Source organism: Anolis carolinensis, unplaced genomic scaffold (assembly GCF_035594765.1).
Source record: "Anolis carolinensis isolate JA03-04 unplaced genomic scaffold, rAnoCar3.1.pri scaffold_8, whole genome shotgun sequence".
NCBI lineage: Eukaryota > Metazoa > Chordata > Lepidosauria > Squamata > Dactyloidae > Anolis > Anolis carolinensis.
The window spans coordinates 5219901-5243421 of record NW_026943819.1 but is presented as its reverse complement, the minus strand read 5'-3'; the positions used below and the strand labels follow the sequence as shown (position 1 = coordinate 5243421).

The window sequence follows — 23521 nt, the reverse complement described above, 5'->3', positions numbered from 1 at the left end:
AGAGGTTTTGCTCAGAGCTTGAAACGTCCGAGTTGGCAGAATGGTTTTGCTGACTTTTATGACATGTTGGTTGGAAGTATTTGGGGATTGGGGGGGTGGGCTGGCTTGTTTGTGATAATCGCAGCTATTTCTTTGCCGTCTTCCATCGTAGGGATGAAATCAGACTCCCATAAGATACATGAGATCTCTACATATGCATTTCTCCTATCAGGCAGGAAAGTGGAGTAAACACTAAAGTGATCTGAAAACTGCTTAGACTTAGATTTCTTAAACTAATGTGGAAGCTTGTTTGGATTTCTGTGTAATTTTATATAATTTTGTTTGGAACACCCTCCCCAAGGATCTCAGACAGGCCCCTACACTGGCAGTCTTCAGAAAGAACTTGAAGACCTGGCTGTTCCAATGTGCCTTCCCAGATTAATAGGAAATCTCCAATACCAAGTCCCATAAGCACTTTATTAGAACTAGATCGTATATCGCACTCTGCACTTGCCCTAGAAGCCTTATATATCACCTGTCACATCAGCACTTTTAATCTTGTACCCATTACTCTGGCCCGGCCCAGTTTTATTGTGTTTTAGCGTATTGTTTATTGCTTGTTGTTTATACTGTTTTAATTGTTTTTAATTTGCCTTTTGTTTTGTATTGTTATATTGTGTGTTGAGGCCTTGGCCTTTGTAAGCCGCATCGAGTCCTTCGGGAGATGCTAGCGGGGTACAAATAAAGTTTAATAATAATAATAATAATAATAATAATAATAATAATAATAATTGACTACACATAGTTTAATTTATTGATGTTGGGTTTAATTTATTGATGTTAGACTTTAAATTGATGTGAGGTTTTAATGTTATTTTTATATGTGGGGTTTCTCTGGGATTTTCATGTCAGTATTTGTTTGTTTATGGAGGCATTGAATGTTTGCCATTTTATGTTGGAATCCGCCCTGTGTCCCTTCAGAGAGATAGGGCGGAATACAAATAAAGTTTTATTATTATTATTATTATTATTATTATTATTATTATTATTATTATTACTATTTTATTGTATGACACAGCAAACAAGATAGACATGCTGGATTTCATATCACAAAATCACAAGTCGAACACTTCCCAAGCGTCTAGGACTGTGTGATGTATTTTCGGATGATGTGTGCAGATCCCAGTAGGGTGGCCTTTTGCAGTTGACAGATCGTAATTTTGTCAATGTCTATTGTTTCCAAATGCCATCTGAGATCTTTTTATTATTATTATTATTATTATTAGATTTCATGAGGAGTTATGCAGGATTTCCATCAGCACCTCTGAAAGATCGTTTTTTATATGTAATAATCATAATCATTTTGTTTCTGTGTGTTGTCCAAGGCTTTCATGGCCGGAATCACTGAGTTGCTGTGAGTTTTCCGAGCTGTCTGGCCATGTTCCAGAAGCATTCTCTCCTGACGTTTTGCCCACATCTACGGTAGGCATGCTCAGAGGTTGTGAGGTCTGTTGGAAACTAGGAACGTGTGGTTTATATATCTGTGGAATGTTGTCTTGGTCACTGCGGACCAAGACGACCAGAGAAGTCAGCACTTGATGAACCAACCTGGACACAGCATATTATTTGAGAACATGGAAATACTGGACCACTTTCACAACCACCATGTCAGACTACACAGAGAAGCCACTGAAATCCACACTGAAACCCACAAATCCACAACAGCAAGGAGAAAACCATGAAAATGAACACAACCTGGCGACCAGGATAGTAAATAAGAACAACACTCAGAAAATGGGAATTCCTGACAAGAAACGAATCCCTTCCAACAAGGGATTCCCTAGGCAGGAAGCAGCCAGGCTTTGAAGCTGCCAAGGCCATTCAGTGCTAATCAAGCTGGCCAGTTGCCTCAAGCAGACAAGAGTTCTTTCTTCCACCCTGGATATTATTCCACAGATATATAAACCACACTTTCCTAGTTTTCACAGAATTCACAACTATAGATGTGGGTGAAATGTCAGGAGAAAATGCTTCTGGAACATGGTCATACAGTCCCGAAAACTCACATCAGCCCAGTGATTCCGGCTGTGAAAGCCTTCGAGAACACATAGGTATTCCTCTTTATCTTTTTCCCATAGATAGCAAACCCTTAACTTTCAGATTTTGGGGCCTCAAGTTCCCATCAGCCAGGACAGAGGAAGTATATGATGGATCTTGTAGTCGAAAGCAACTGGACGGAGGTCACAGATTTCCAAATCCAGCCCTTGAACATGTCCAAAATATTCTGGAGAGAGTCCAAACGCCACGCTGCCTCAGCAACAAGGTTTCTTTTTTCTGCCGAAAAGTGGCTCCAATTACCATTTTCAAGGAATGCACAAGGATTCGCATATCGTTAAGAAAAAAGGAGTACTACTGTGTTATAATTAGTATTTATTATAAAGGCTCTCCAATTCAGCGGCATGGTTTTTAAGCCATCTGCTCAACCAGGTATTTGAACACTGTTATTTTTCTTTGTCGCTTTGTTGCTAATCCCATTCCCTGGCTACAGCCGTTGAAGATCTGTCCATGGATATTTTGGCAGCGCTTGTATGTCTTGTCATATTTTTTTTTAAAAATCTGACTGTAATTGAATCTGAGCTGAGGAGTCACTGGAGCCAGGCCCAGGCAGGCCGGTTCAGGCCCGTCTCTGCCTCCTTTGGCTCCCAAGCTGGATAGATCTGGTGTGTTTATAGCCCGGGCCTTGGCACACGCTTGCCCAGAAGAAGCCAAGGGCACCTGCGTGGCAGAGGGAAGAGCCGACAACAAGCAGCACGGGATCAGATTTGTACTGGCCCTCCCGTCCAACCCGTTTGACAGCAACATTTCTCATTTCAGGAACCAGCTTTGCCAAAGTTTGCAGCATGAACTCATAACATTTTGCATTTCTAAAATTTCTTAATTTTGTGCCTTATGCTTTGGGAGTCTTGCCCAGTATGTAGATGTGTGGCAGCTTGTGGGTATTCCGTAACAACTCAAGTTCCCTTTGCAGGATTATTTGGATTATTTTTTATTACTAGCTTGGGTACCCAGCATTGCCTGAGTTATTTGAAAAATAATTGTACAAAATGCATAAGGTTGTGGATGAACTACAACTCACATCTTGCCAGGTTGACCCCAAGAAACTCCATCAGGATTTAAAGTTTGTTATGTTGGACAAGTTTGCTCTGGATTCGTCATCGGTGGTGTTCAGTGTGCTCTCTGGCTGCAGGGTAAACTACAACTCCCACTATGGTGAGTCAGTCCCCTCAAACCTCTCCAGTAGGTTGAGTTAATCATGGAGGTTCTGCGTGCCGAGTTTGATCCAGATCCATCATCGGTGGAGATTACAGTTTCCCTGGTTGTGGGTGAACTATAACTCCCAGAAAGGAAGGTCATTTCCCACAAACCCCTCCAGTATTCAAATTTTGGCATATTATTTATTTATTTCCATTATTTCTATCCCGCTCTTCTCACCCGAAGGGACTCAGGGCGGCTTACAAAACTGGCAGAATTCAATGCCAATACGCAACAATACAAAAGAATAAAACATAAGCAATTAAATACAGATTTAAAATAATACAAAATACTTGAGCCATTCATCCACAAAACATTGTACATAAACCTTAGTCCAGACCGAGTCGAAGCCAACGAAACTTATTCTTTGAATTCTTGCTCGCATAGCCAGGTATGTGTGCCAAGTTTGGTCCAGATCCATCGGTGTTCGGGTTCACAGAGTTCTCTGGATGTAGGTGAACTACAACTCCCCTAAATTAAGGTGAATTTCCCCAAAGTCCTCCAGTATTTTTTTTGCTCTGTATGTCAAGTTTGGTCCAATTCCATCTTTGGTGAAGTTCAGAGTGCTCTTAGATTGCAAGTGAACTATACATCCCAGTACCTACAACTCCTATAAATCAAAGTGAATTCCTCCCAAACCTCTCCAATATTTCTCATTGGTCATGGGGGTTCTGTGTGCCACATGTGATCTAGGTACATTATCAAAGGGTATCACAGTGCTGTGTCTTGATGCAGAGTGAACTACAACTTCCATCCTGATGAGTCAGCCACCCAAACCCTTCCAGTGTGTTCAGTTGCTGATCAATTTTTCTGTTTGCTGTGTGCCATAGGAAAGAGTTAAGGGAGAGGCAGTGGACGGGATCATGCAAATTCCATATCAGTGGAGAGAGTAAGGAACACTGGGTGGTGTCTTTGGTGGAGGAAAAACAAAATCTGAGATGGAATGTTCCCCAAATGAAAGCCTTCTCTTGGGTGGTGTTTGTGAAGGACATTGGCAGGGCTCTTGGACATGTTCATGAGGCTGTTAGGAATTGTGGGAGTTGAAGCCTAAACACCTGGAGGGCCCAAGTTTGCCCATGCCTGGGTTAGAGCATAAAAGCAATCCTGTTGTGCACTGGCTCAAAGTTACAGAAATTTTTCTGTCCATATTGAAGGTCCTAGTCCATTATTTCCTATGCTTTGTATAGATCAGGGGTCCCCTAATTAAGGCCCGTGGGCTGGATGCGGACCTCCAAGGTCATTTACCTGGTTCCTGTCCTAAACTTTAGACTTAGGGTTGACCTAAGTCTTCTTGGTCTTTGGAGGTCTCTTTGCTTAGCTACGGCCTTATGAGACCATCTAGATGGCTTTTGGGGGTTACTTTCCTTACCTTTGGTTCTGTGAGACTGTCTAGATGGCCTTTGAGGGTCCCTTTCCTTTCCTACAGTCTTATGAGACCATCTAGATGGTTTTTGGGGACCCTTTTCCTTACCTATGGTCTTATGAAACCATCTAGCTGGTCTTTGAGGGTTCCTTTCCTTATCTATGGTCTTCTGGTGGCCTTATGAGATCATCTAGATGGCCTTGGAGGGTCCCTTTCCTTACCTATGGCCTTATGAGATCATCTAGATGGCCTTTGAGGGTCCCTTTCCTTAATTATAGTCTTCTGGTGGCCTTATGAGCTCATCTAGATGGCCTTTGAGGGCCCTTTTCCTTACCTATGGTCTTATGAAACCATCTAGATGGTCTTTGAGGGTCCCTTTCCTTATCTATGGTCTTCTGGTGGCCTTATGAGATCATCTAGATGGCCTTTGAGGGTCCCTTTCCTTATCTATGGTCTTCTGGTGGCCTTATGAGATCATCTAGATGGCCTTTGAGGGTCCCTTTCCTTACCTATGGTCTTATGAGACCATCTAGATGATCTTTGGAGGTCTCCTTGCTTACCTATGGTCTTATGAGATCAGCTAGAGATCCTAAGTGTAGATGCCGTGGCGCTTGGGAATCGCAGTCTTTGTCCCTGTCATGGCTGGGGTTTTCCCAGTGTTATCTTCCTCATCAAGGACCCTTAAGGCAACAGGGACGATGATTGTGGGCGCAAAATGGGCGTCGAGAGATGCCGTCACTGATTTCAAGACTGCTTTTAAAATGCCGTGTTGTATTTATCTCCCCGCAATGGCGTAATTAAGGGGTGCCGGCTAAAGAATGATGAGATGAAAAGCCAGATACGGCCTTGCTCAGCGGCTCTTGAGGGCAGTGGGCCAGCCCGGATGGCACCAGCTCCGTGCCTTGTGGGTCCCAGGACTTTGAATAGGGGAAGAAAGGAGGAGGAGGTAGAGTTGGGAATGTCAAGCCCATGGTGCCAGTAGGATTTCTGCACAACAACTCATATGTACTTGGCATTTCAGCAGCAGTTCCATAGGCAGTAAGGGGCCTGCATTGCATCCCTAGATGACTCCGGAGAATGTCCTTTTCTCTTCTAAAACGCCCTATAATGTCTCCTCTAGACTTCGTATTGTTGTTAGCATTGTTAGTCACTTTGAGTCATATAAATAAGCAAACATAAAATCATAATCATCTCCCCCCAATAGGAAAGGTATGGGATAAATTGTGGCTATAGAACAGAAGCAGGCGTAATAGAAAACATACTTTCTCCTGGGTTGTTGTGTTTTTTCCGGGCTGTATGGCCATGTTCCAGAAGTATTCTCTCCTGACGTTTTGTATACCTCACAACTTCTGAGGATGCCTGCCATAGATGTGGGTGAAACGTCAGGAGAGAATGCTTCTGGAACATGACCATACAGCCCGGAAAACACACAACAACCCTGTGATTCTGGCCACGAAAGCCTTCGACAACACATATTCTCTCCTCCTTCAATGTGAGCTCCTTTCGATTGCGCTATGTAACCAAATGTGAAACATTTTCTGTTCCTGGTTAGAAAGTGTTATAATCCTGTATAATTCTGCGTTACTTACAGTACAGTCTCATTTATCCAACATAAACGGGCTGGCAGAACGTTGGATAAGCGAAGATGTTGGATAAAAAGGAGTGATTAAGGAGAATAATAATAATAATACTAATAATAATAATGGTAACAATAACTTTATTTTTATACCCCGCCTCTATCTCCCCAAAGGGGACTCAGGGCTGCTTCCATGGGGCCAAGCCCAAATAAAAACAATAGCAATATAAAACACAACAATAGACAAAAGACATGAACAATTATAAAAATTTAAACATTAGCCAATAAAAACAAATGACAAGAACAAATAAAAACATGGATTAAAATGGAGAGGTTGTAAAAGTAGACTAGGTAAGGTGCACCTAGAAGCCTATTAAACATCAAATTAGGTAATGGCTTTACAAATTAAGCACCAAAACATCATGTTATACAACAAATTTGACAGAAAAAGTAGTTGAATAAGCAGTAATGTTATGTAGTAATTACTGTGTTTACGAATTTAGCACCAAAATATTGAATTGTATTGTAAACATTGACTACAAAAATGCATTGGATAATCCAGAACGTTGGATAAGCGAATGTTGGATAAGTGAGACTCTACAGTACTTTGGAAGCAGTTGTTCTACTGCTTCATTTTTGTGGCTGCCACAAACTACAGTAGAGTCTCACTTATCCAACGTTCTGGATTATCCAACGCATTTTTGTAGTCAGTGTTTTCAATACATTGTGATATTTTGGTGCTAAATTCATAAATACAGTAATTACTACATAGCATTACTGTATATTGAACTACTTTTTCTGCCAAATTTGTTGTCTAACATGATGTTTTGGTGCTTCATTTGTAAAATCATAACCTAATTTAATGCTTAATAGGCTTTTCCTTAATCTCTCCTTATTATCCAACATATTCGCTTATCCAACGTTCTGCTGGCCCGTTTATGTTGGATAAGTGAGACTCTACTGTACATACAGCTGCTCTGAGTCCCCTTCGGGGTAAGAAGGGTGGGATATAAATGTAGTAAATAAATGTAGTAAGTAAATAAATAATTAATTTTAGACTTAGGCTCACCCAAATTCTGAAATGACTTGAAGACACACAACAACAACAACAATCCTAATTAACTTGAGTATCTCATTGGCCAGAAGCAGGCCCCCACTTTCCATTGAAATCCTGATAGGTTTATGTTGGTTAAGATTGATTTCATTTTTAAATATTGTATTGTTCTTTCATTGTTGTTGTTGTTGTTTTGCACTACATATAAGACATGTGCAGTATGAATAGGAATTTGTTCGTATTTTTTTTCAAATGATAATTCGGCCCCTCAACAATCTGAAGGATTGTAGACTGGCCCTTTGCTTTAAAAGTTTGAGGACCCCTGGTCTTTACAGTCGTCCTTTTCTGGACACATTGGACTTGTTTGATTTTTCTGGGTCGAGATGGAGAAGGCAGCAGGACCCGGCGGTGATGGATGGGGTTTCTGTCCCTCGCTGTTCCGCCTCCCTCCCTATGCCATGCAACCATTATGGCTTGCATCCTTGTGCCTTTCCCTCCTCGCAGCTTGACGCCAACCGTTTTTTCCATGCGGTGAGATCAACTCCCTTGGGGGATCTGCTCTCCTCGCATAGAGGCCCCTCTCTTTGGCAAACAAAGGCACGCTCTCAAGCCCTGGACCAGCCAGGAAAGCAGATCCTCTGCGGCTGCTGCGTCTCTGGTTACACTTTGAGCATCCCAAACAATGCGTCTTTGATCGGGGTTGGGAGGCAAGAACCAGCATAAGACGTTCTCCTTGGCTTCCAGCTGCTTCTGTGTTTCGGGTGGGATTGGGCAGGGAGGGGGGGGGAATGCATCGATACCAGCTGGAAACTCTTTGTAGGAGTGTTTGCTCCACTCCAAAGTGTTCTCCAAAGTTCCTACAGAGCTGCTCTGAGTCCCCTCCGGGAGATAGGTGCAGGATATAAATAAAGTTTATTATTATTATTATTATTATTATTATTATTATTATTATTATTATTATTTGAAACACAACAAGATGAGTCCACAGCAGACACTCTGCTCACCACTGGGACCACCTTGACTGGCTTGTGCCAGAGTCTTTGCAGTTCGATCTTTAAATCCTCATATCATGTCAGCTTTTCCAGTTGTTTCCCCTCAATGCTGCTGTCACCTGGGATTGCTACATTGACAATCCATACTTTGTCTTTTAACACGATCGTGAGGTCAGGTGTATTGTGCTCCAAAACCTTGTCTGTCTGAATTTGGAAGTCCCAGAGTAGATTATTATTATTATTTTATTGTATGACACAGCAAACAAGATAGACATGCTGGATTTCGTATCACAAAATCCCAAGTCGAACACTTCCCAAGTGTCTAGGACTGTGTGATGTGTTTTCGGATGATTCGAGCAGATCCCAGTAGGGTGGCCTTTTGGAGTTGGAAGATCGTAATTTTGTCAATGTCTATTGTTTCCAAATGCTGGCTGAGATCTTTTGGCACGGCACCCAGTGTGCCCATCACCACCAGGACCACCTGCACTGGTTTCTGCCAGAGTCTTTGAAGTTCAATCTTGAGGTCCTGATAGCAGTTGAGTTTTTCCTGTTGTTTTTCGTCAATGCGACTGTCACCTGGGATGGCGACATCAATGATCCAAACCTTTATCTTTTCCACAACTGTGATGTCTGGTGTGTTGTGTTCCAGAGGTTTGTCAGTCTGGATTCGGAAGTCCCACAGTATCTTTGCGTGCTCATTTTCCAATACTTTTGCAGGTTTGTGATCCCACCAGTTCTTTACTGCTGGGAGGTGGTACTTGAGGCATAAGTTCCAATTAATCATTTGGGCCACATAGTTGTGCCTCTGTTTGTAGTCAGTCTGTGCGATTTTCTTACAGCAGCTGAGGACAGGATCCATGGTTTCGTCCGTTTCCTTGCACAGTCTGTATTTTGGGACATCAGCTGATTTTTCGATCTTGGCCTGAATTGCCTTTGTCCTGATGGGTTGCTCCTGGGCTGCAAGGATCAGGCCTTCTGTCTCCTTCTTCAGGGTCCCATTCTTGAGCCAGAGCCAGATCTTCTCCTTATCAGCTTTTCCTTCAATTTTGTCAAGAAACTTTCCATGCAATGTTTTGTTGTGCCAGCTGTCAGCTCTAGTTTGTAGTGTAGTTTTCTTGTACTGGTTTTTTATTATTATTATTATTATTATTATTATTATTATTATTATTATTACTAGGAGAGGCTGGTACAATGGGACAAAGTCTTTGGGCAAAGGACTTGAGCAAAAGACAAAAAAGTTTTGCAAGAGTCCCTCCTTTGAACAGACCGTGTATCCTCATTCTTGTAAAGCACATGCTCCTTTAATCTGTCCCTCTTTCCCCCGATATAACAACTAATCTATTATGCCGTACCAGAAATGTGTTTGGTTCCTGTTGGTAGCCAGCTAGGGACTAAATTCTGTTTCCAGGAGACATGGGCCTCTGAAACTAATTTACCATCTCTTCATGGATTTCAATCATTTCCTGTGCCAGCTGTCAAAGCGCGTTCTGGAGGCCATGTTCCTGGCGGCCTTACTACATTTATCTCAGTTGATTTGCAAGTCAATATTCAAGCCCTAGCCGTTTCTTTTCCGCAAATATATACAGGCGAGTGTTTGGGTTCTTTTTATTTGTAGAAATGTCCTATTTCCTACCTAGTTTGTCAAAAGAATGTAGTCCCCAACAGCATTTGGAATCGTCTAAATGGGACCCTTATTCTCCTGGAGTGTCAACATCCTTCTTCCTCAAGGGTTTTGATGTGCAGAGATTTCAAGACTAGATTTGTGGCTGGTTTGAAACAAGCGGAAGAGACTGATTTTGGACAAGACTCCCACATCATGCCCATTGGTTTCCCAAGATGCAAGCAGAAACAAGTCTAGTCTGAGGTTTTGCACCATTTGCATTGTCTTAATGAAACCCAGGGTGTCATATGCCACATGACACCACAAAGAGAGCTTTCAGAAATAGATTACAAAACATTCTGCCCTATGACTCTGCCTGATGGGAAACCATGTGCCCTAAATCATGACCCAAACCCTTTTGCAACTCACCCTTAAAGGCACCTTTATTGCCTCCCCGAAAAAGCGGTACCTATTTATGTACCCGCATTTCTGCTTTCGATTTGCTGGTTGCCACATTTGCAATCGCAGCCCAAAAAATCCAACTAAACTAGTAAAGTCCACATCAGAGGCTAGAAATGGAAATAATTTGGGATAATATAAATCAAACATTGCTTTCGATCTGCTAGGTGGGCAGGGAGCTGGGGCTAACAATGGGTGCTCACCCCAGCCCGGGCTTGAACTGTTGACTTTTCGATCTGCAGGATTTTTCTGCAGCTAGTGGTTTGGTTTCCAACTAGGGATCTCCAAGACATGAGAAATCCTTCAGGAAGATTTTTTTTTTCGTGTCAGGAGCGACTTGAGAAACTGAGCCCACGGGGATGCAGTGGGTTAAACCCTTGTGATGACTTGAAGGTTTGGTTGATGACCTGAAGGTTGCTGGTTCGAATCCAACCCATGGAGAGTGCGAATGAGCTTCCTCTATCAGCTCCAGCTCCATGTGAAAACATGAGAGAAGCCTCCCACAAGGATGGCAAAAATATCAAAATATCCGGGTGTTTCCCTCCTTGCAGGAGGCCAATTCTCTTACACCAGAAATGACTTGCAATTTCTTCAGTAAGATGAGACTTCCCCTTATTTCTATTTATTTATTTATTTATTTGTTTGTTTATTTCCATTATTTCTATCCTGCTCTTCTCACCCGAAGGGACTCAAGGCGGCTTACAAAACTGGCAGAATTCGATGCCAATACACAACAATATAAAAGAATTAAAAACATAAGCAGTTAAATACAGATTTAAAACAATACAAAATACTTGAGCCATTCGTCCACAAAAACCTTGTACATAAACCTTAGTCCAGACTGAGTCGAAGCCAACGAAACTTATTCTTTGAACGCTTGCTCACATAGCCAGGTCTTCACTTTCTTTCTAAAACTCAAAAGGGATGGAGCCTGCCAGATGTCACTAGGGAGGGAGTTCCATAGTTCTATCCCCAACTTGACTATGGAGAGCTTCACTTGGTTACCCCACTAACTAGTTACTCTATGAACATAGTTTGATGGTATTTTCCCAAAATGGCATGTCTCCAGCCTATATCTTTCTTCTCCATTGAGATAGAGCAGTGATGGCCAACCTATGACATGCGTGTCAGCACTGACACGCCTAGCCATTTTTGCTGACACGCTGCCGCATGCAGATTGATTGGATGACTATGTCTTTTGTGGCCAAATTTGGTGTGATTTGGTCCAGTGGTTTTGTTGTTTACTCCATGGGAATTATGCACATTACATTATATATATATATATATATATATATATATATATATATATATATATAAAATTTCTATTATTATTCTATTAATATTGTAGTATATTATATTATTACTAGCTGTGCCCGGCCACGCGTTGCTGTGGCGAAGTATGGTGATATGGGAAATAAGGTATTGAGGAATTGGTAGTAGTTAAGGTAAAGGGTAAAGGTTTTCCCCTGACATTAAGTCCATTTGTGTCTGACTCTGGGGGTTGGTGCTCATCTTGAGTCTACACTGCCATATAATCCAGTTGAAATCAGATAATCTGTATTTTACAGGCAGTGTGGAAGAGGCCTGATTGAAGTGGCTTGCTGAGTGGGTTGCTAGGAGACCAAGTGGGTAGAGCTTAGCCTTCTAACTGACAGCAGACCAAGTGGGTGGAGCTTAGCCTTCTAACTGGCAGCAATTGGATAAAAACAATTATTCCTCTCCCTCTAATTAGGACTTTATATTTCTTTCCTTTTTGTTGTATGAACGTAGAGGCATGGATGAGGGGTTGTGCTGCCAAGTTTAGTGTTTCTGGGATGTGTAGTTTTGTTGTTTTGTCCTAGGCCGAAATTTCATTACCCTTTTATATATAGAGACTATTATATTATTATTATATTATTCATTGCTCATGACTACATTGAAACTAGAATAGAGAGAAATCAGTGTGGAAACTGCAAGAGGTACCATAGATTGTTGTACATGGAAATAATGGTACAGTAGAGTCTCACTTATCCAACATAAACGGGCCGGCAGAACGTTGGATAAGTGAATATCTTGGATAATAAGGAGGGATTAAGGAAAAGCCTATTAAACATCAAATTAGGTTATGATTTCACAAATTAAGCACCAAAACATCATGTTATACAACAAATTTGACTGAAAAAGTAGTTCAATACGCAGTAATGCTATGTAGTAACTACTGTATTTACGGATTTAGCACCAAAATATCACGATATATTGAAAACATTGACTACAAAAATGTGTTGGATAATCCAGAACGTTGGATAAGTGAGCGTTGGATAAGTGAGACTCTACTGTAGTAAATAGTTTTTGATTTATTGAATACAGTTATATATTACAAGTATATATTTTTGTTATTTAAACTATACATATTGCGAAATTATGGGTGACACACCACCCAAGTCATGCTAGGTTTTTTGGTGAATTTTGACACACCAAGCGCAAAAGGTTGCCCATCATTGAGATAGAGCATAATGTCTTCTTTGGGCCTGGAGATGAGAAACGGTGTCGGGAGCAGCCCTGTGTCCTGGGTCTCAAAATAAACACCCTTCCTGCCTCCAAGGGTCTTATCATGTGTTGAGTGCTCCATGATCTCATCTAGCCTCCTCTTGGAAGTGACTTTGCAAAGGCCTCTGCGTTTGTTCTCCATGAAAACAGCTACCCCCTGCTTCCGGTGGCTTTATATATAGACTAATTTGCTAATCACTGAGCCAGATGTGGGGAGGCGCTTGGTGGGATTAATCTCCTTTGTGCTACTTATAGAGCAAAGATTGCCGGCGGATCGCAGGACGTGACAAAGTTTCTTCCCCAAATGGAGGGACCAGCACCTGTTGTTTGTGGGGCATCATAGAATAGTAGAGTTGGAAGAGACCTCATGGGCCATCCAGTCCAATCCCCTGCCAAGGAGCAGGAAATCGCATTCAAAGCACCCCCGACAGATGGCCATCCAGCCTCTGCTTAAAAGCCTCCAAAGAAGGAGCCTCCACCACAGCCCCGGGGAGAGAGTTCCACTGCCGAACAGCCCTTCTCACAGTGAGGAAGTTCTTCCTGATGTTCAGGTGGAATCTCCTTTCCTGTAGTTTGAAGCCATTGTTCCGTGTCCTAGTCTGCAGGGCAGCAGAAAACAAGCTTGCTCCCTCCTCCCTATGACTTCCCCTCACGTATTTGTACATGGCTATCAGGTCTCCTCTCCGCCTTCTCTTCTGCAGGCTAAACATGCCCAGCTCTTTAAGCCGCTCCTCATAGGGCTTGTTCTCCAGACCTTTAATCATTTTAGTTGCCCTCCTCTGGACGCTTTCCAGCTTGTCAATATCTCCCTTCAATTGCGGTGCCCAGGATTGGACGCATTATTCCAGGTGTGGTCTGACCAAGGCAGAATAGAGGGGAGCAGGACTTTCCTGGATCTAGACGCTATTCCCCTATTGATGCAGGCCAGAATCCCATTGGCTTTTTTTGCAGCCGCATCACACTGCTGGCTCACGTTTAACTTGTTGTCCACGAGGACTCCAAGGTCTTTTTCGCACACACTGCTGTCAAGCCAGGCATCATTCCCCATTCTGTATCTTTGCATTCCTTTTTTTCTGCCGAAGTGGAGTATCTTGCATTTGTCCCTGTTGAACTTCATTTTGTTAGTTTTGGCCCATCTCTCTAGTCTGTTAAGATCGTTTTGAATTCTGCTCCTGTCTTCTGGAGTGTTGGCTCTCCCTCCCAGTTTTGTGTCGTCTGCAAACTTGATGATCGTGCCTTCTAACCCTTCGTCTAAGTCGTTAATAAAGATGTTGAACAGAACCGGGCCCAGGACGGAGCCCTGCGGCACTCCACTTGTCACTTCTTTCCAAGATGAAGACGACGCGTTGGTGAGCACCCTTTGGGTTCGTTCGCTTAGCCAATTGCAGATCCATCTAACCGTAGTTAACATCACCAACCGTAGCATCACCAGCCCGCAACCATCAACCATCATTCCTGAGCTCTAGGGTTCCGTTCCTTTGGGTAGGATTGACCCCTTGCCCCAAATCTTTGGCCCCAAACCTACGATTCTTTTTCTTTTAAGACAAGGCTCAGTCCCAAATCAGGAGACGGAGATCCTCAGATCCTCGCACCCTGTTAAACAATTTTGCCAATTCTGCCACGCTGAGCGTTTGAATGCCTCTGCGTCTTGACAGGCATCAGCGGCCCACACGTTTCCCGGCGTTACAGAAACAGCATAATTTGAAGCTGTGCTTTTCTACAATTGTGTTTGTAGACTGTTGTTTCCGAGGAGAGGAAAGGAGGCGGTAGTAGGAAGCGGGAGAAACAGAGCCTTGTTTTTTCTTTCCCTGAGATTGGATTCTGATCTGCAAATCAGACTCATTTCTGCATTGGGCTTCAGTTGCTCAACCGTGATTTTTCTTTTTGCCTTCCCTTTATTTTTAAATTCAAAAAGTGGAGCGTTACGAAGCCGTTGATCACGAAGACATGGAAATATGCGACGCTTAGTTCAGAGTAGTTAGGAATACAAAACAAGCCATTCTTTGTACGTCAGGGTGGGAATTGTCTCGATCTCATGTGATGTTGCATTGCAAGATACAGAAGCCTTGGCCAGCAAAGCCAGTCATGAGGAAGGTTGGGAGTTGCTGTTGAAAATTTTGTGGGCTGCATTATTCTTTACCCTTTACTGAATTATTCTTTAAATAAGACATCCCCTGAAAATAAGACCTAGCGCATCTTTGGGAGCAAAAAATAATCTAAGACACTGTCTTATTTTCGGGGAAACACGGTAGGAGCAGTACCTATTGATCTACTCACGTTCTACTCATGATTGTGCAGGTGGAATACGTCTGCACAATCTCTCTCTGCCTAAGATATCTATATATATTCCATCGGTACAATATCTGTCTGTTAGTTGGAGGCCCCTCATCTCATCACCAACCAAGAGGGTTTTTAATAATATATCCTGTATTTATTACGGTCTTACCTTTTATGTGTTTTTAATGTAATTTTTTATCCTGTATTGTTGTTTTAATTGATATATTGCATTACTGTTTTATCTGTTTTATATTGTGATTGTATTATGTTGCTTATATTTTGTCCTTATGTTGTTTGGGCCTCTGCCTCATGTAAGCCGCCCCGAGTCCCCACGGGGAGATGGTGGCGGGGTATAAATAAAGTTTTATTATTATTATTATTATTATTATTATTATTATTATTATTATTATTACCCTGGAGTTAATACAGATTGAGTACCGTATATACTTGAGTATAAGCCGACCCGAATATAAGTCGAGGCACCTAATTTTACCACAAAAAACTGGGAAAACATTGACTCCAGTATAAGCTGAGGGTGGTAAATTTCAGAAATAAAAACAGATACCAATAAAATTACATTAATTGAGGCATCAGTAGGTTCAATGTTTTTGAATATTTACATCAAGCTCTAATTTAAGATAAGACTCTCTGACTTTGATCAAATCATTATTCTCATCTTCTTCAATGTAAATGCCCTTATGTATCCTTTTAATAATCATGTAATAATAATAATAATAAATTCAGGAAAATAATACAAGTAATAATAAATAGAGTAAAATAATAAATGCAATAATAATAAGATCAGAGTGAAATAATAAATGTATGTATTAATAATAACAATAATAATAAAAATAGAGTAAAATAAATGTAATAGTAGCAGTAATAATAGAGAAAAATAATAAATTTAATAATAGCAATAAAAATAGAGAAAAATAATAAATGTAATAATACCAATAATAATAGAGAAAAATAATAAATGTAATAATGCCAATAATAATAGAGAAAAATAACAAATGTACCATATATTCTCGAGTATAAGCTGACCCAAATATAAGCCAACCAGGACCCTCACCCGAGTATAAGCTGAGGGGGGCTTTTTCAGTCTTAAAAAAAGGGCTGAAAAACTAGGCTTATACTCGAGTATATACAGTAACCCCTTACCCAGAAATAAATAAAAAAAACTCCCAAAATCGTTCATATTTGTGGCTAAGGGAGTGACAACATTGCCTTCTGATGGTTCAGCGTATATTTTTCTCGTGGCATGATATGCAAGGCAAGTACCCAGTTTCACTCATCTCTAACAGGAGGTCCCAGAACGCGGAACTTGCTTGCAAATTATTATACTTTGCATTGCAACAGGGATCAATTGCTGAAGGGTCCTGTCGCTGCAGAAATCCATTTTCTCTCCAGCAAGGACTGCAGTTTAAGCCGCTCATTTGGCTTCTAGTGATTTTCCCACCCTTAAAGCCTACTGTACTGCAACACCTTGATTTAATATCAAGTTTTTCTTCTATAAAGACTGTCGTGTTCCTCCCTGCAATCCGCTATATGTCGATTCAGAAGCTGGTACGCTTCGATCGTGACGGATTCCTATAGAGTTGTATGAATTGATACTCCGATGCCATTTGGGGCCCTGCAATCTTCAGTTTGGAATGTCATTTTGTCTAATGCAAGCATGGGCAAACTTTGGCCCTCCAGGTGTTTTGGACTTCAACTCCCACAATTGTGGGAGTTGAAGTCCAAAACACCTGGAGGGCCAAAGTTTGCCCATGCCTGGTCTAAAGAGTCAGTGATTCCTTCATTTGGCTCTATTTTCAATCATTATGTTTCCTCATTCATTGCCAAAACGTTGACCATATATTCTACTCCAGTGTTTCTCAACCTGGGGTCTCCAGATGTTTTTGGCCTACAACTCCCAAAAATCCCAACTGAGGATTTCTGGGAGTTGAACGTCAAAAACATCTGGGGCCCCCAGGTTGTAGTCCAATGTCACATTCGGAAAAGTTACTTTTTTAGACTATGGTTCTCAGTAGGCATGTGCATAATTTCGGATTAGATCGGAACTCGTATCCGATTTGTTAAATTCGGACATACGAAGGTGATTTCCAAGGCATGCAGGAAAGCTGGTGGTGGGATTTAGAATTTGAATCACCATTTTTTTCATAAATGATAATAATAATATAATAATGACTTTATTTTTATATCCCGCCTCCATCTCCCCGAAGGGACTGGAGCGGCTTACACGGGGTCGAGCCCAGATAACAACAATAACAATATCAAAACATCAAATGAAGAAAAAACATGCACAATTATAAAATTAAAACGTTAACATATAAAGATGAAATAGCAAACTTAATAAAACATGATTTAAACATGGAAAGGTTATAAAAACAGACTTAGTAAAGTGCATCATGTTCTGTAATGTTTTATTAAGTTTGCCGCCCCGAGTCTCTTCGGGGAGATGGGGCGGGGTATAAAAATAAAGTTATTATTATTATTATTATTATTATTAATGTTCGAATGTCTCCCAAGGTCAGTTAAATTTTCACTATAATCATTAAGCAACTTTGGTAAAGCTGTTTTTAAAATCTTTTAAAATCTCATTCCATCTTTGCCGGGCTAGTTTGGGAAGGCCAGGCCCCCAATGCTAGAGATTGCAAAAGGCTCTGCCTTAAACTACATTTCCCAGTATGCCTCGGAAGGAAAGAGAAAATTATCCCTCCGCCTAAACAGTTAGTTTTTCTGAAAACTTTTTTAAAATTCTGTAAATCAGTAGATGTATTAATATTTCTGAAATTTGGGGGAATTATCCCCTGTTATCTTGTTACTTGATAAAAAATTCAAGCTCTTGAAGTTTTTTTTAATGTTGTTTCTAAAACTTTAAAAATTTGCCAAAAATCTATGTATATGTCAAACGTTCTGAAATTTGGTGGGCTAACAATGGTAAATGTGTTCTACCACTGTAGGAAATTTCATCCGGATAGCTCAAAAAATGAGGGACAGAGGAGCCCTAAAAGTTTCCCCACTGCCAGTGTTGTTTTCCCTTTTGCACAATCGTGACTGCCATTAACGAAGATTTGTAAGTTTCATTAGAGTTCCCAAACTTTTACACCAAAAATTCGGAAAGAACATTAGAAACGAAGCACCAGCACCTCCTACTTTTGAGCAGTTTAGAACCATTTTTTATGGATCACACATGCCTAGTTCTCAGAATGCAACCTGGCTAGAGGATTCTGAGAGCTGTAGTCTCCATCCAAAAAGGACATTTCTGAAGCTCCGAGTCTAGGGGAAATCATTTGATTTCAGTGTTCTAAAGAACAAATAAAACCAGAAAATGTTGGGGGGGAAAAAAGCTGCAACCGTATAAAACAAAGCCTTTTCAGACCATCGTGCCCTTCTCACGGGTCTCCAATTCCTGTTTGACCTGAAATGCATTAATTTTGTAAAAGTACACATCAAGTCGGTACCTACCAACTCAAGACCTGGCAGGCCGAAATGATTTGTGCCCTTCAAGCCAGAACCTCTAAAATTAAACTTTGTAGGGCATTTATTTCCCTTTTAAAAATGCATGACTGACGCGAACGACAGAAGGAAACGTGGCTTTTTCCCTCACATCACAAGAGACTCATAATTTAAATGCACAGAGCTCTGCAGGGGAGGTGGTTTTCCACACCGAAACATCACAGCCCCGTTCTATAAAAATAAGCAATGACATTCCAGTTTTTAAAAGACAGTCGGAAGGGGAATACAATGCAACTATATCAAAGGGACCGCCTGGAAGGAAATCAGCAAAGGCAGGCAAAGCCGGGAACAGGCAGGAGACAAGATGATGGACTGCCTTTCATTATATCCAGAGACATACAATCTGCACCGTAAATATGAACGCCATGAGAAGCAAATATGGGATCTTATGGTGATTCCACTGCAAGGAATCATGGAAAGATGGAGTCTCCCTTATCTGAAATGCTTAGAACGAAAATGTCGCACCTCACGTTAGCTTCACCTTGCTAAAGACACCAGGTTGCTCACAGATCGTAGTCTTTTGTAGTTTATTAGGAAATAGGGAAAAGATAGTTCATAAAAGGTAAAAGTTCAGTTCCAAAAGATACAGTAGAGTCTCACTTATCCAACATAAATGGGCCGGTAGAATGTTGGATAAGCAAATATAATAATAATAATAATAATAATAATAATAATAATAATAATAATAATAATAATTTTATTTTTGTACCCCACCTCCATCTCCCCAGAGGGACTCGGGGCGGCTTACAGATATAAAACCAGCATACAGTATACAGTTTTACAAAAACACATAAGTAAATTTAAAAGGCATTAAAAATCACGATCATTATAAAACACATGAAAAACACAGCAATAAAAACATAAAATGAGCTGGGCAAAGTGCACTGAGTGGAACTTGTAAACAAGAAGGAAGATTAAGGTGCTACAACGTCATGGGAAGAGCCTTAAACTGGGGTGGATAATGTTGGATAATAAGGAGAGATTAAGAAAAAGCCTAATAGGTTATGATTTTACAAATTAAACACCAAAACATCATGCTATACAACAAATTTGACAGAAAAAGTAGTTCATTACACATTAATGCTATGTAGTAACTACTGTATTTACGAATTTAGCACCAAAATATCGCGATATTTTTTTTAAAATAATCTTTATTAAATTTTCCATTTACATATTAAAATATAGATATAAGATAATAAGCATGATTAATAGTGAGATAGAAAGGGGAAAAAAAACACAAACACAAAAAAGGAAAAAGAAAAAAGGAAAGGGAAAGAAGAAGAAAAAAAAAAGAAGAAAGAAGAAAAGAATAAAGAATATATATAAAATAAATTGGACTTCTGGGCATCTTCCTGGAGATTCCCTTCCTTTTCTTTCTTCAGTCTTTTCCTTGTTTCGTTTCGTTTCTCTGGAGTCCTTCCTTCCTGTCTTTCTTCCATTCATGATGGGGGGTTTCCTTTTACATCCTCTGTTTTTTAATATTTCCCTTCTTAATTTTCATTTGGGCCTGACTTCCTTTGCTTCTTATATTATCTTTGTTTTTGTTTATTTATTTATTTATCTATTTATTTATTTATTTTCTTATATATATATATATCCTATCTTTTCATTTTTATTCTATAATCTTGCTGTTTTATTTATTTTTATATTTATTTTGATTGTTTTATCTTTCCTTCTAGGTATTTTGTTACATTGTCCCAATTTGTTTCTTTTATCGGATTTCCCTTACTTTTTGATAGAAGGAAAGTAAGCCTATCCATATTTTTTATATCTTGTATTTTTTTCAACCATTCTTCTTCTTTAGGGATTTCAGGATTTTTCCATATCCTCGCATAGCATATCCTTGCTGCCGTCGTTAGCAGGAATAATAATTTATCTTTATTTTTTTCTAGTTTTTGTTCCGTTATTCCTAGTAACCATATTTCCGGTTTCATTGGCAGTTTTATCTCTAATATCTTTTCTATGTCTCCCCTAATTTTCTTCCAATATATCTTAGCTTTTTCACATCCCCACCACATATGATAGTATGTACCCTCAATCTTCTCACATTTCCAGCAATTTTTTTTTACGTTTTTATAACATTTTCCTAATTTTTGTGGTGTCATATGCCATCTATAGGCCATCTTAATCCAATTCTCCTTTAAATCTGTTGCATAGCTATATTTCAGTTTTTCCCTCCAAATTTCTTCCCATTCTTCTTTCCTAATCTTCCTGCCTATATTTTCATTCCATCTGGCCATATGTGATTTTTCTTCCTCTTTTTCGGTTTCCCATTCTACTAATTTTTTTATAAATTTTTGTTATTATTTTTCTATCTGTTCGTATTATTTTTTCCCAAAATGTATTTTGCTCCTCAAATCCTACTTGTTTGTCTGTCTTAAAGTGTTCTTTTACCTGCCATATCTGATACCAGGAAATATTTTTATTTATTTCTCTCATTTCCTGTCACGATATATTGAAAACATTGACTACAAAAAATGCATTGGATAATCCAGAACGTTGGATAAGTGAATGTTGGATAAGTGAGACTCTACTGTAGTTACAAAAACAAGGCTGTAGAATAAATCCATGGAAACATTAGGCATGAAACAAGGTCCTTAAAACGAAGCCAAAGTCCCAGAAACGAGGATACATCCAGGCTACAAGATAATACAGGGAAGCAGACTTGGTTCTTGATTCAAGCGAGGAAATTGCTTTGACAAAGATTTCCCTCTCAGCAGACTGTTTTATTAGCATAACATGAAGGCATTTCTTTGCCCCTTGACCTCCCTCTTATTTGCTATTCTGAGACTTATGCGCAACTCCCGAAATTCCAAACAAGAGAGATAAGAAAACACATTCCTCAGTCCAATCCAGGGAAGCGGCCTCATCGCTTTCAAGGCCACAGGGCTCGTTAGTGTTATCAGGCTGAGGCTGGGAGCTACTCTCCCTTTCTGCTTCTTGCACCTGAAAACCATCATCAGTAACAACATCATTTCTTCCCGTGGGAAAGCCTCCCTGCTCCTCATCTCTCACAGCAGGGACACTCTGCACCTGAATCCCATAATTCCCATCAGAGTCATCTTGAAACTCATCCTCAACCTGAATCCCATCATCTTGAAACTGCATCCCAGAATCCTCATCAGAGTCACACAAAGGCTGAGTCAGAGAAAAGCATTTTGGATTTCAGACTTTTTTGGACCTGCGTTTGCAGATGGGAACACAAAATTTGTTTACGTGTCATATACACCTTATAATAATAATAATAATAATAATAATAATAATAATAATAATAATAATAATAATAATAACAACAACAACAACTTTATTTTTATACCCTGCCCCATCTCCCCGAAGGGACTCGGGGCGGCTTACATGGGGCCTAGCCCGATAAAACAATCAAATATCAATAACACAGCAATAAAACAATTATACCAATAAAAACATCAATATCAGTAAAACAATTGTTAAAATCAACATGAAGCATACAATATTAAAACAGGAGACTAATTCATAGAACCCAGTGCAGCATGTGCCGAAATGGGGAAGGTAATTTCACAGTTGAAATGGACAATAAAGTGCAATATAACATTGGCAACACCTCAAGAATGGGGCTATTATAAAATGGGCAGATAGATCAGTCCAACAACAAATTAAGTCTCAAAGGCCTTTTGGAAGTACAGTAGAGTCTCACTTATCCAAGCCTCGCTTATCCAAGCCTCTGGATTATCGAACACATTTTTGTAGTCAATGTTTTCAATGCATTGTGATATTTTGGTGCTAAATTCATAAATACAGTAATTACAACATAACATTACTGTGTATTGAACTACTTTTTCTGTCAAATTTGTTGTATAACATGATGTTTTGGTGCTTAATTTGTAAAATCATAACTTAATTTGATTTTTAATAGGCTTTTCCTTAATCCCTCATTATCCAAGATATTCGCTTATCCAAGCTTCTGCCGGCCCGTTTAGCTTGGATAAGTGAGACTCTACTGTATTCATAAAGCCTAATGGTAACTTTGTATCCAATTTTAAAAATAATTTTGTTCATCAACAAAGTTTTTGGAGTATAAATTAAAGAATCAAATTAAAATCTCTTTGGGGTTGTTGCGTGTTTTCCGGGCTGTATGGCCATGTTCCAGAAGTATTCTCTCCTGACGTTTCACCCACATCTATGGCAGGCATCCTCACATTAAAATCTCTTTTCTCCTTCTGCTTCCTTCTGCTTCACCCTTTTAATGTTGCCTTCCTTTCTCTTGCAGAGCTGAAGGACGTCATGAGGCATTTCTCCAGTGTCGGGGTGTCCAACTACACAACGCTGACGTTGGCCGACTCCGATGGTTTACTATACATAGGGGCACGAGAAGCCATCTTTGCCCTCAGCACCAGCAACATGGAGCTTCAGGACATGGTGAGCTGGAGAAGGACCTTGTGGGGCTTTCCTTTGATTGGAGATGCTCAACAAGCAATGGAAGATTCATCTGGCCCAATGTTCTGTTACCAGTAGTAGCCAATAGATCAGGCCTGGGCAAACTTTGCCCTTCCAGGTGTTTTGGACTTCAACTCCTACAATTCCTAACAGCCGATAGGCTATTACGAATTGTGGGAGTTGAAGTCCAAAACACCTGGAAGGCCGAAGTTTGCCCATTCCTGCAATAGATACTTCCCTGGCTTGGTGTGAAATGTGAGTACTCCTTTGTAGTCTCACCTCTACTTCTCTGTTGTGGGCAATATTGATTTATTTATATTTATTTCTCACATTTATATCCCGCCCTTCTCACCCGAAGGCAGCTTACAGTAATGGCAGCAATTTGATGCCCATACAAAATCAATATCAAACAATGCGTAAACAGTTAAAACTATTAAAATACAATATA

The 23521-nt window shown here is 40.2% G+C and overlaps 1 protein-coding gene across 4 annotated transcripts in view; it reads left to right on the top strand.

The window, feature by feature from the left end:
- The window catches only part of sema4c (semaphorin 4C), a 113452-nt gene that overhangs the window by 54272 nt on the left and 35659 nt on the right, over positions 1–23521 (top strand). For all 4 annotated transcript variants that reach the window (XM_062961258.1, XM_062961256.1, XM_062961259.1 and 1 more), the window contains one exon: positions 22907–23055. In XM_062961258.1, coding sequence (XP_062817328.1) covers positions 22907–23055 — 149 coding nt within the window. The remainder of the gene's footprint in view (positions 1–22906; positions 23056–23521) is intronic.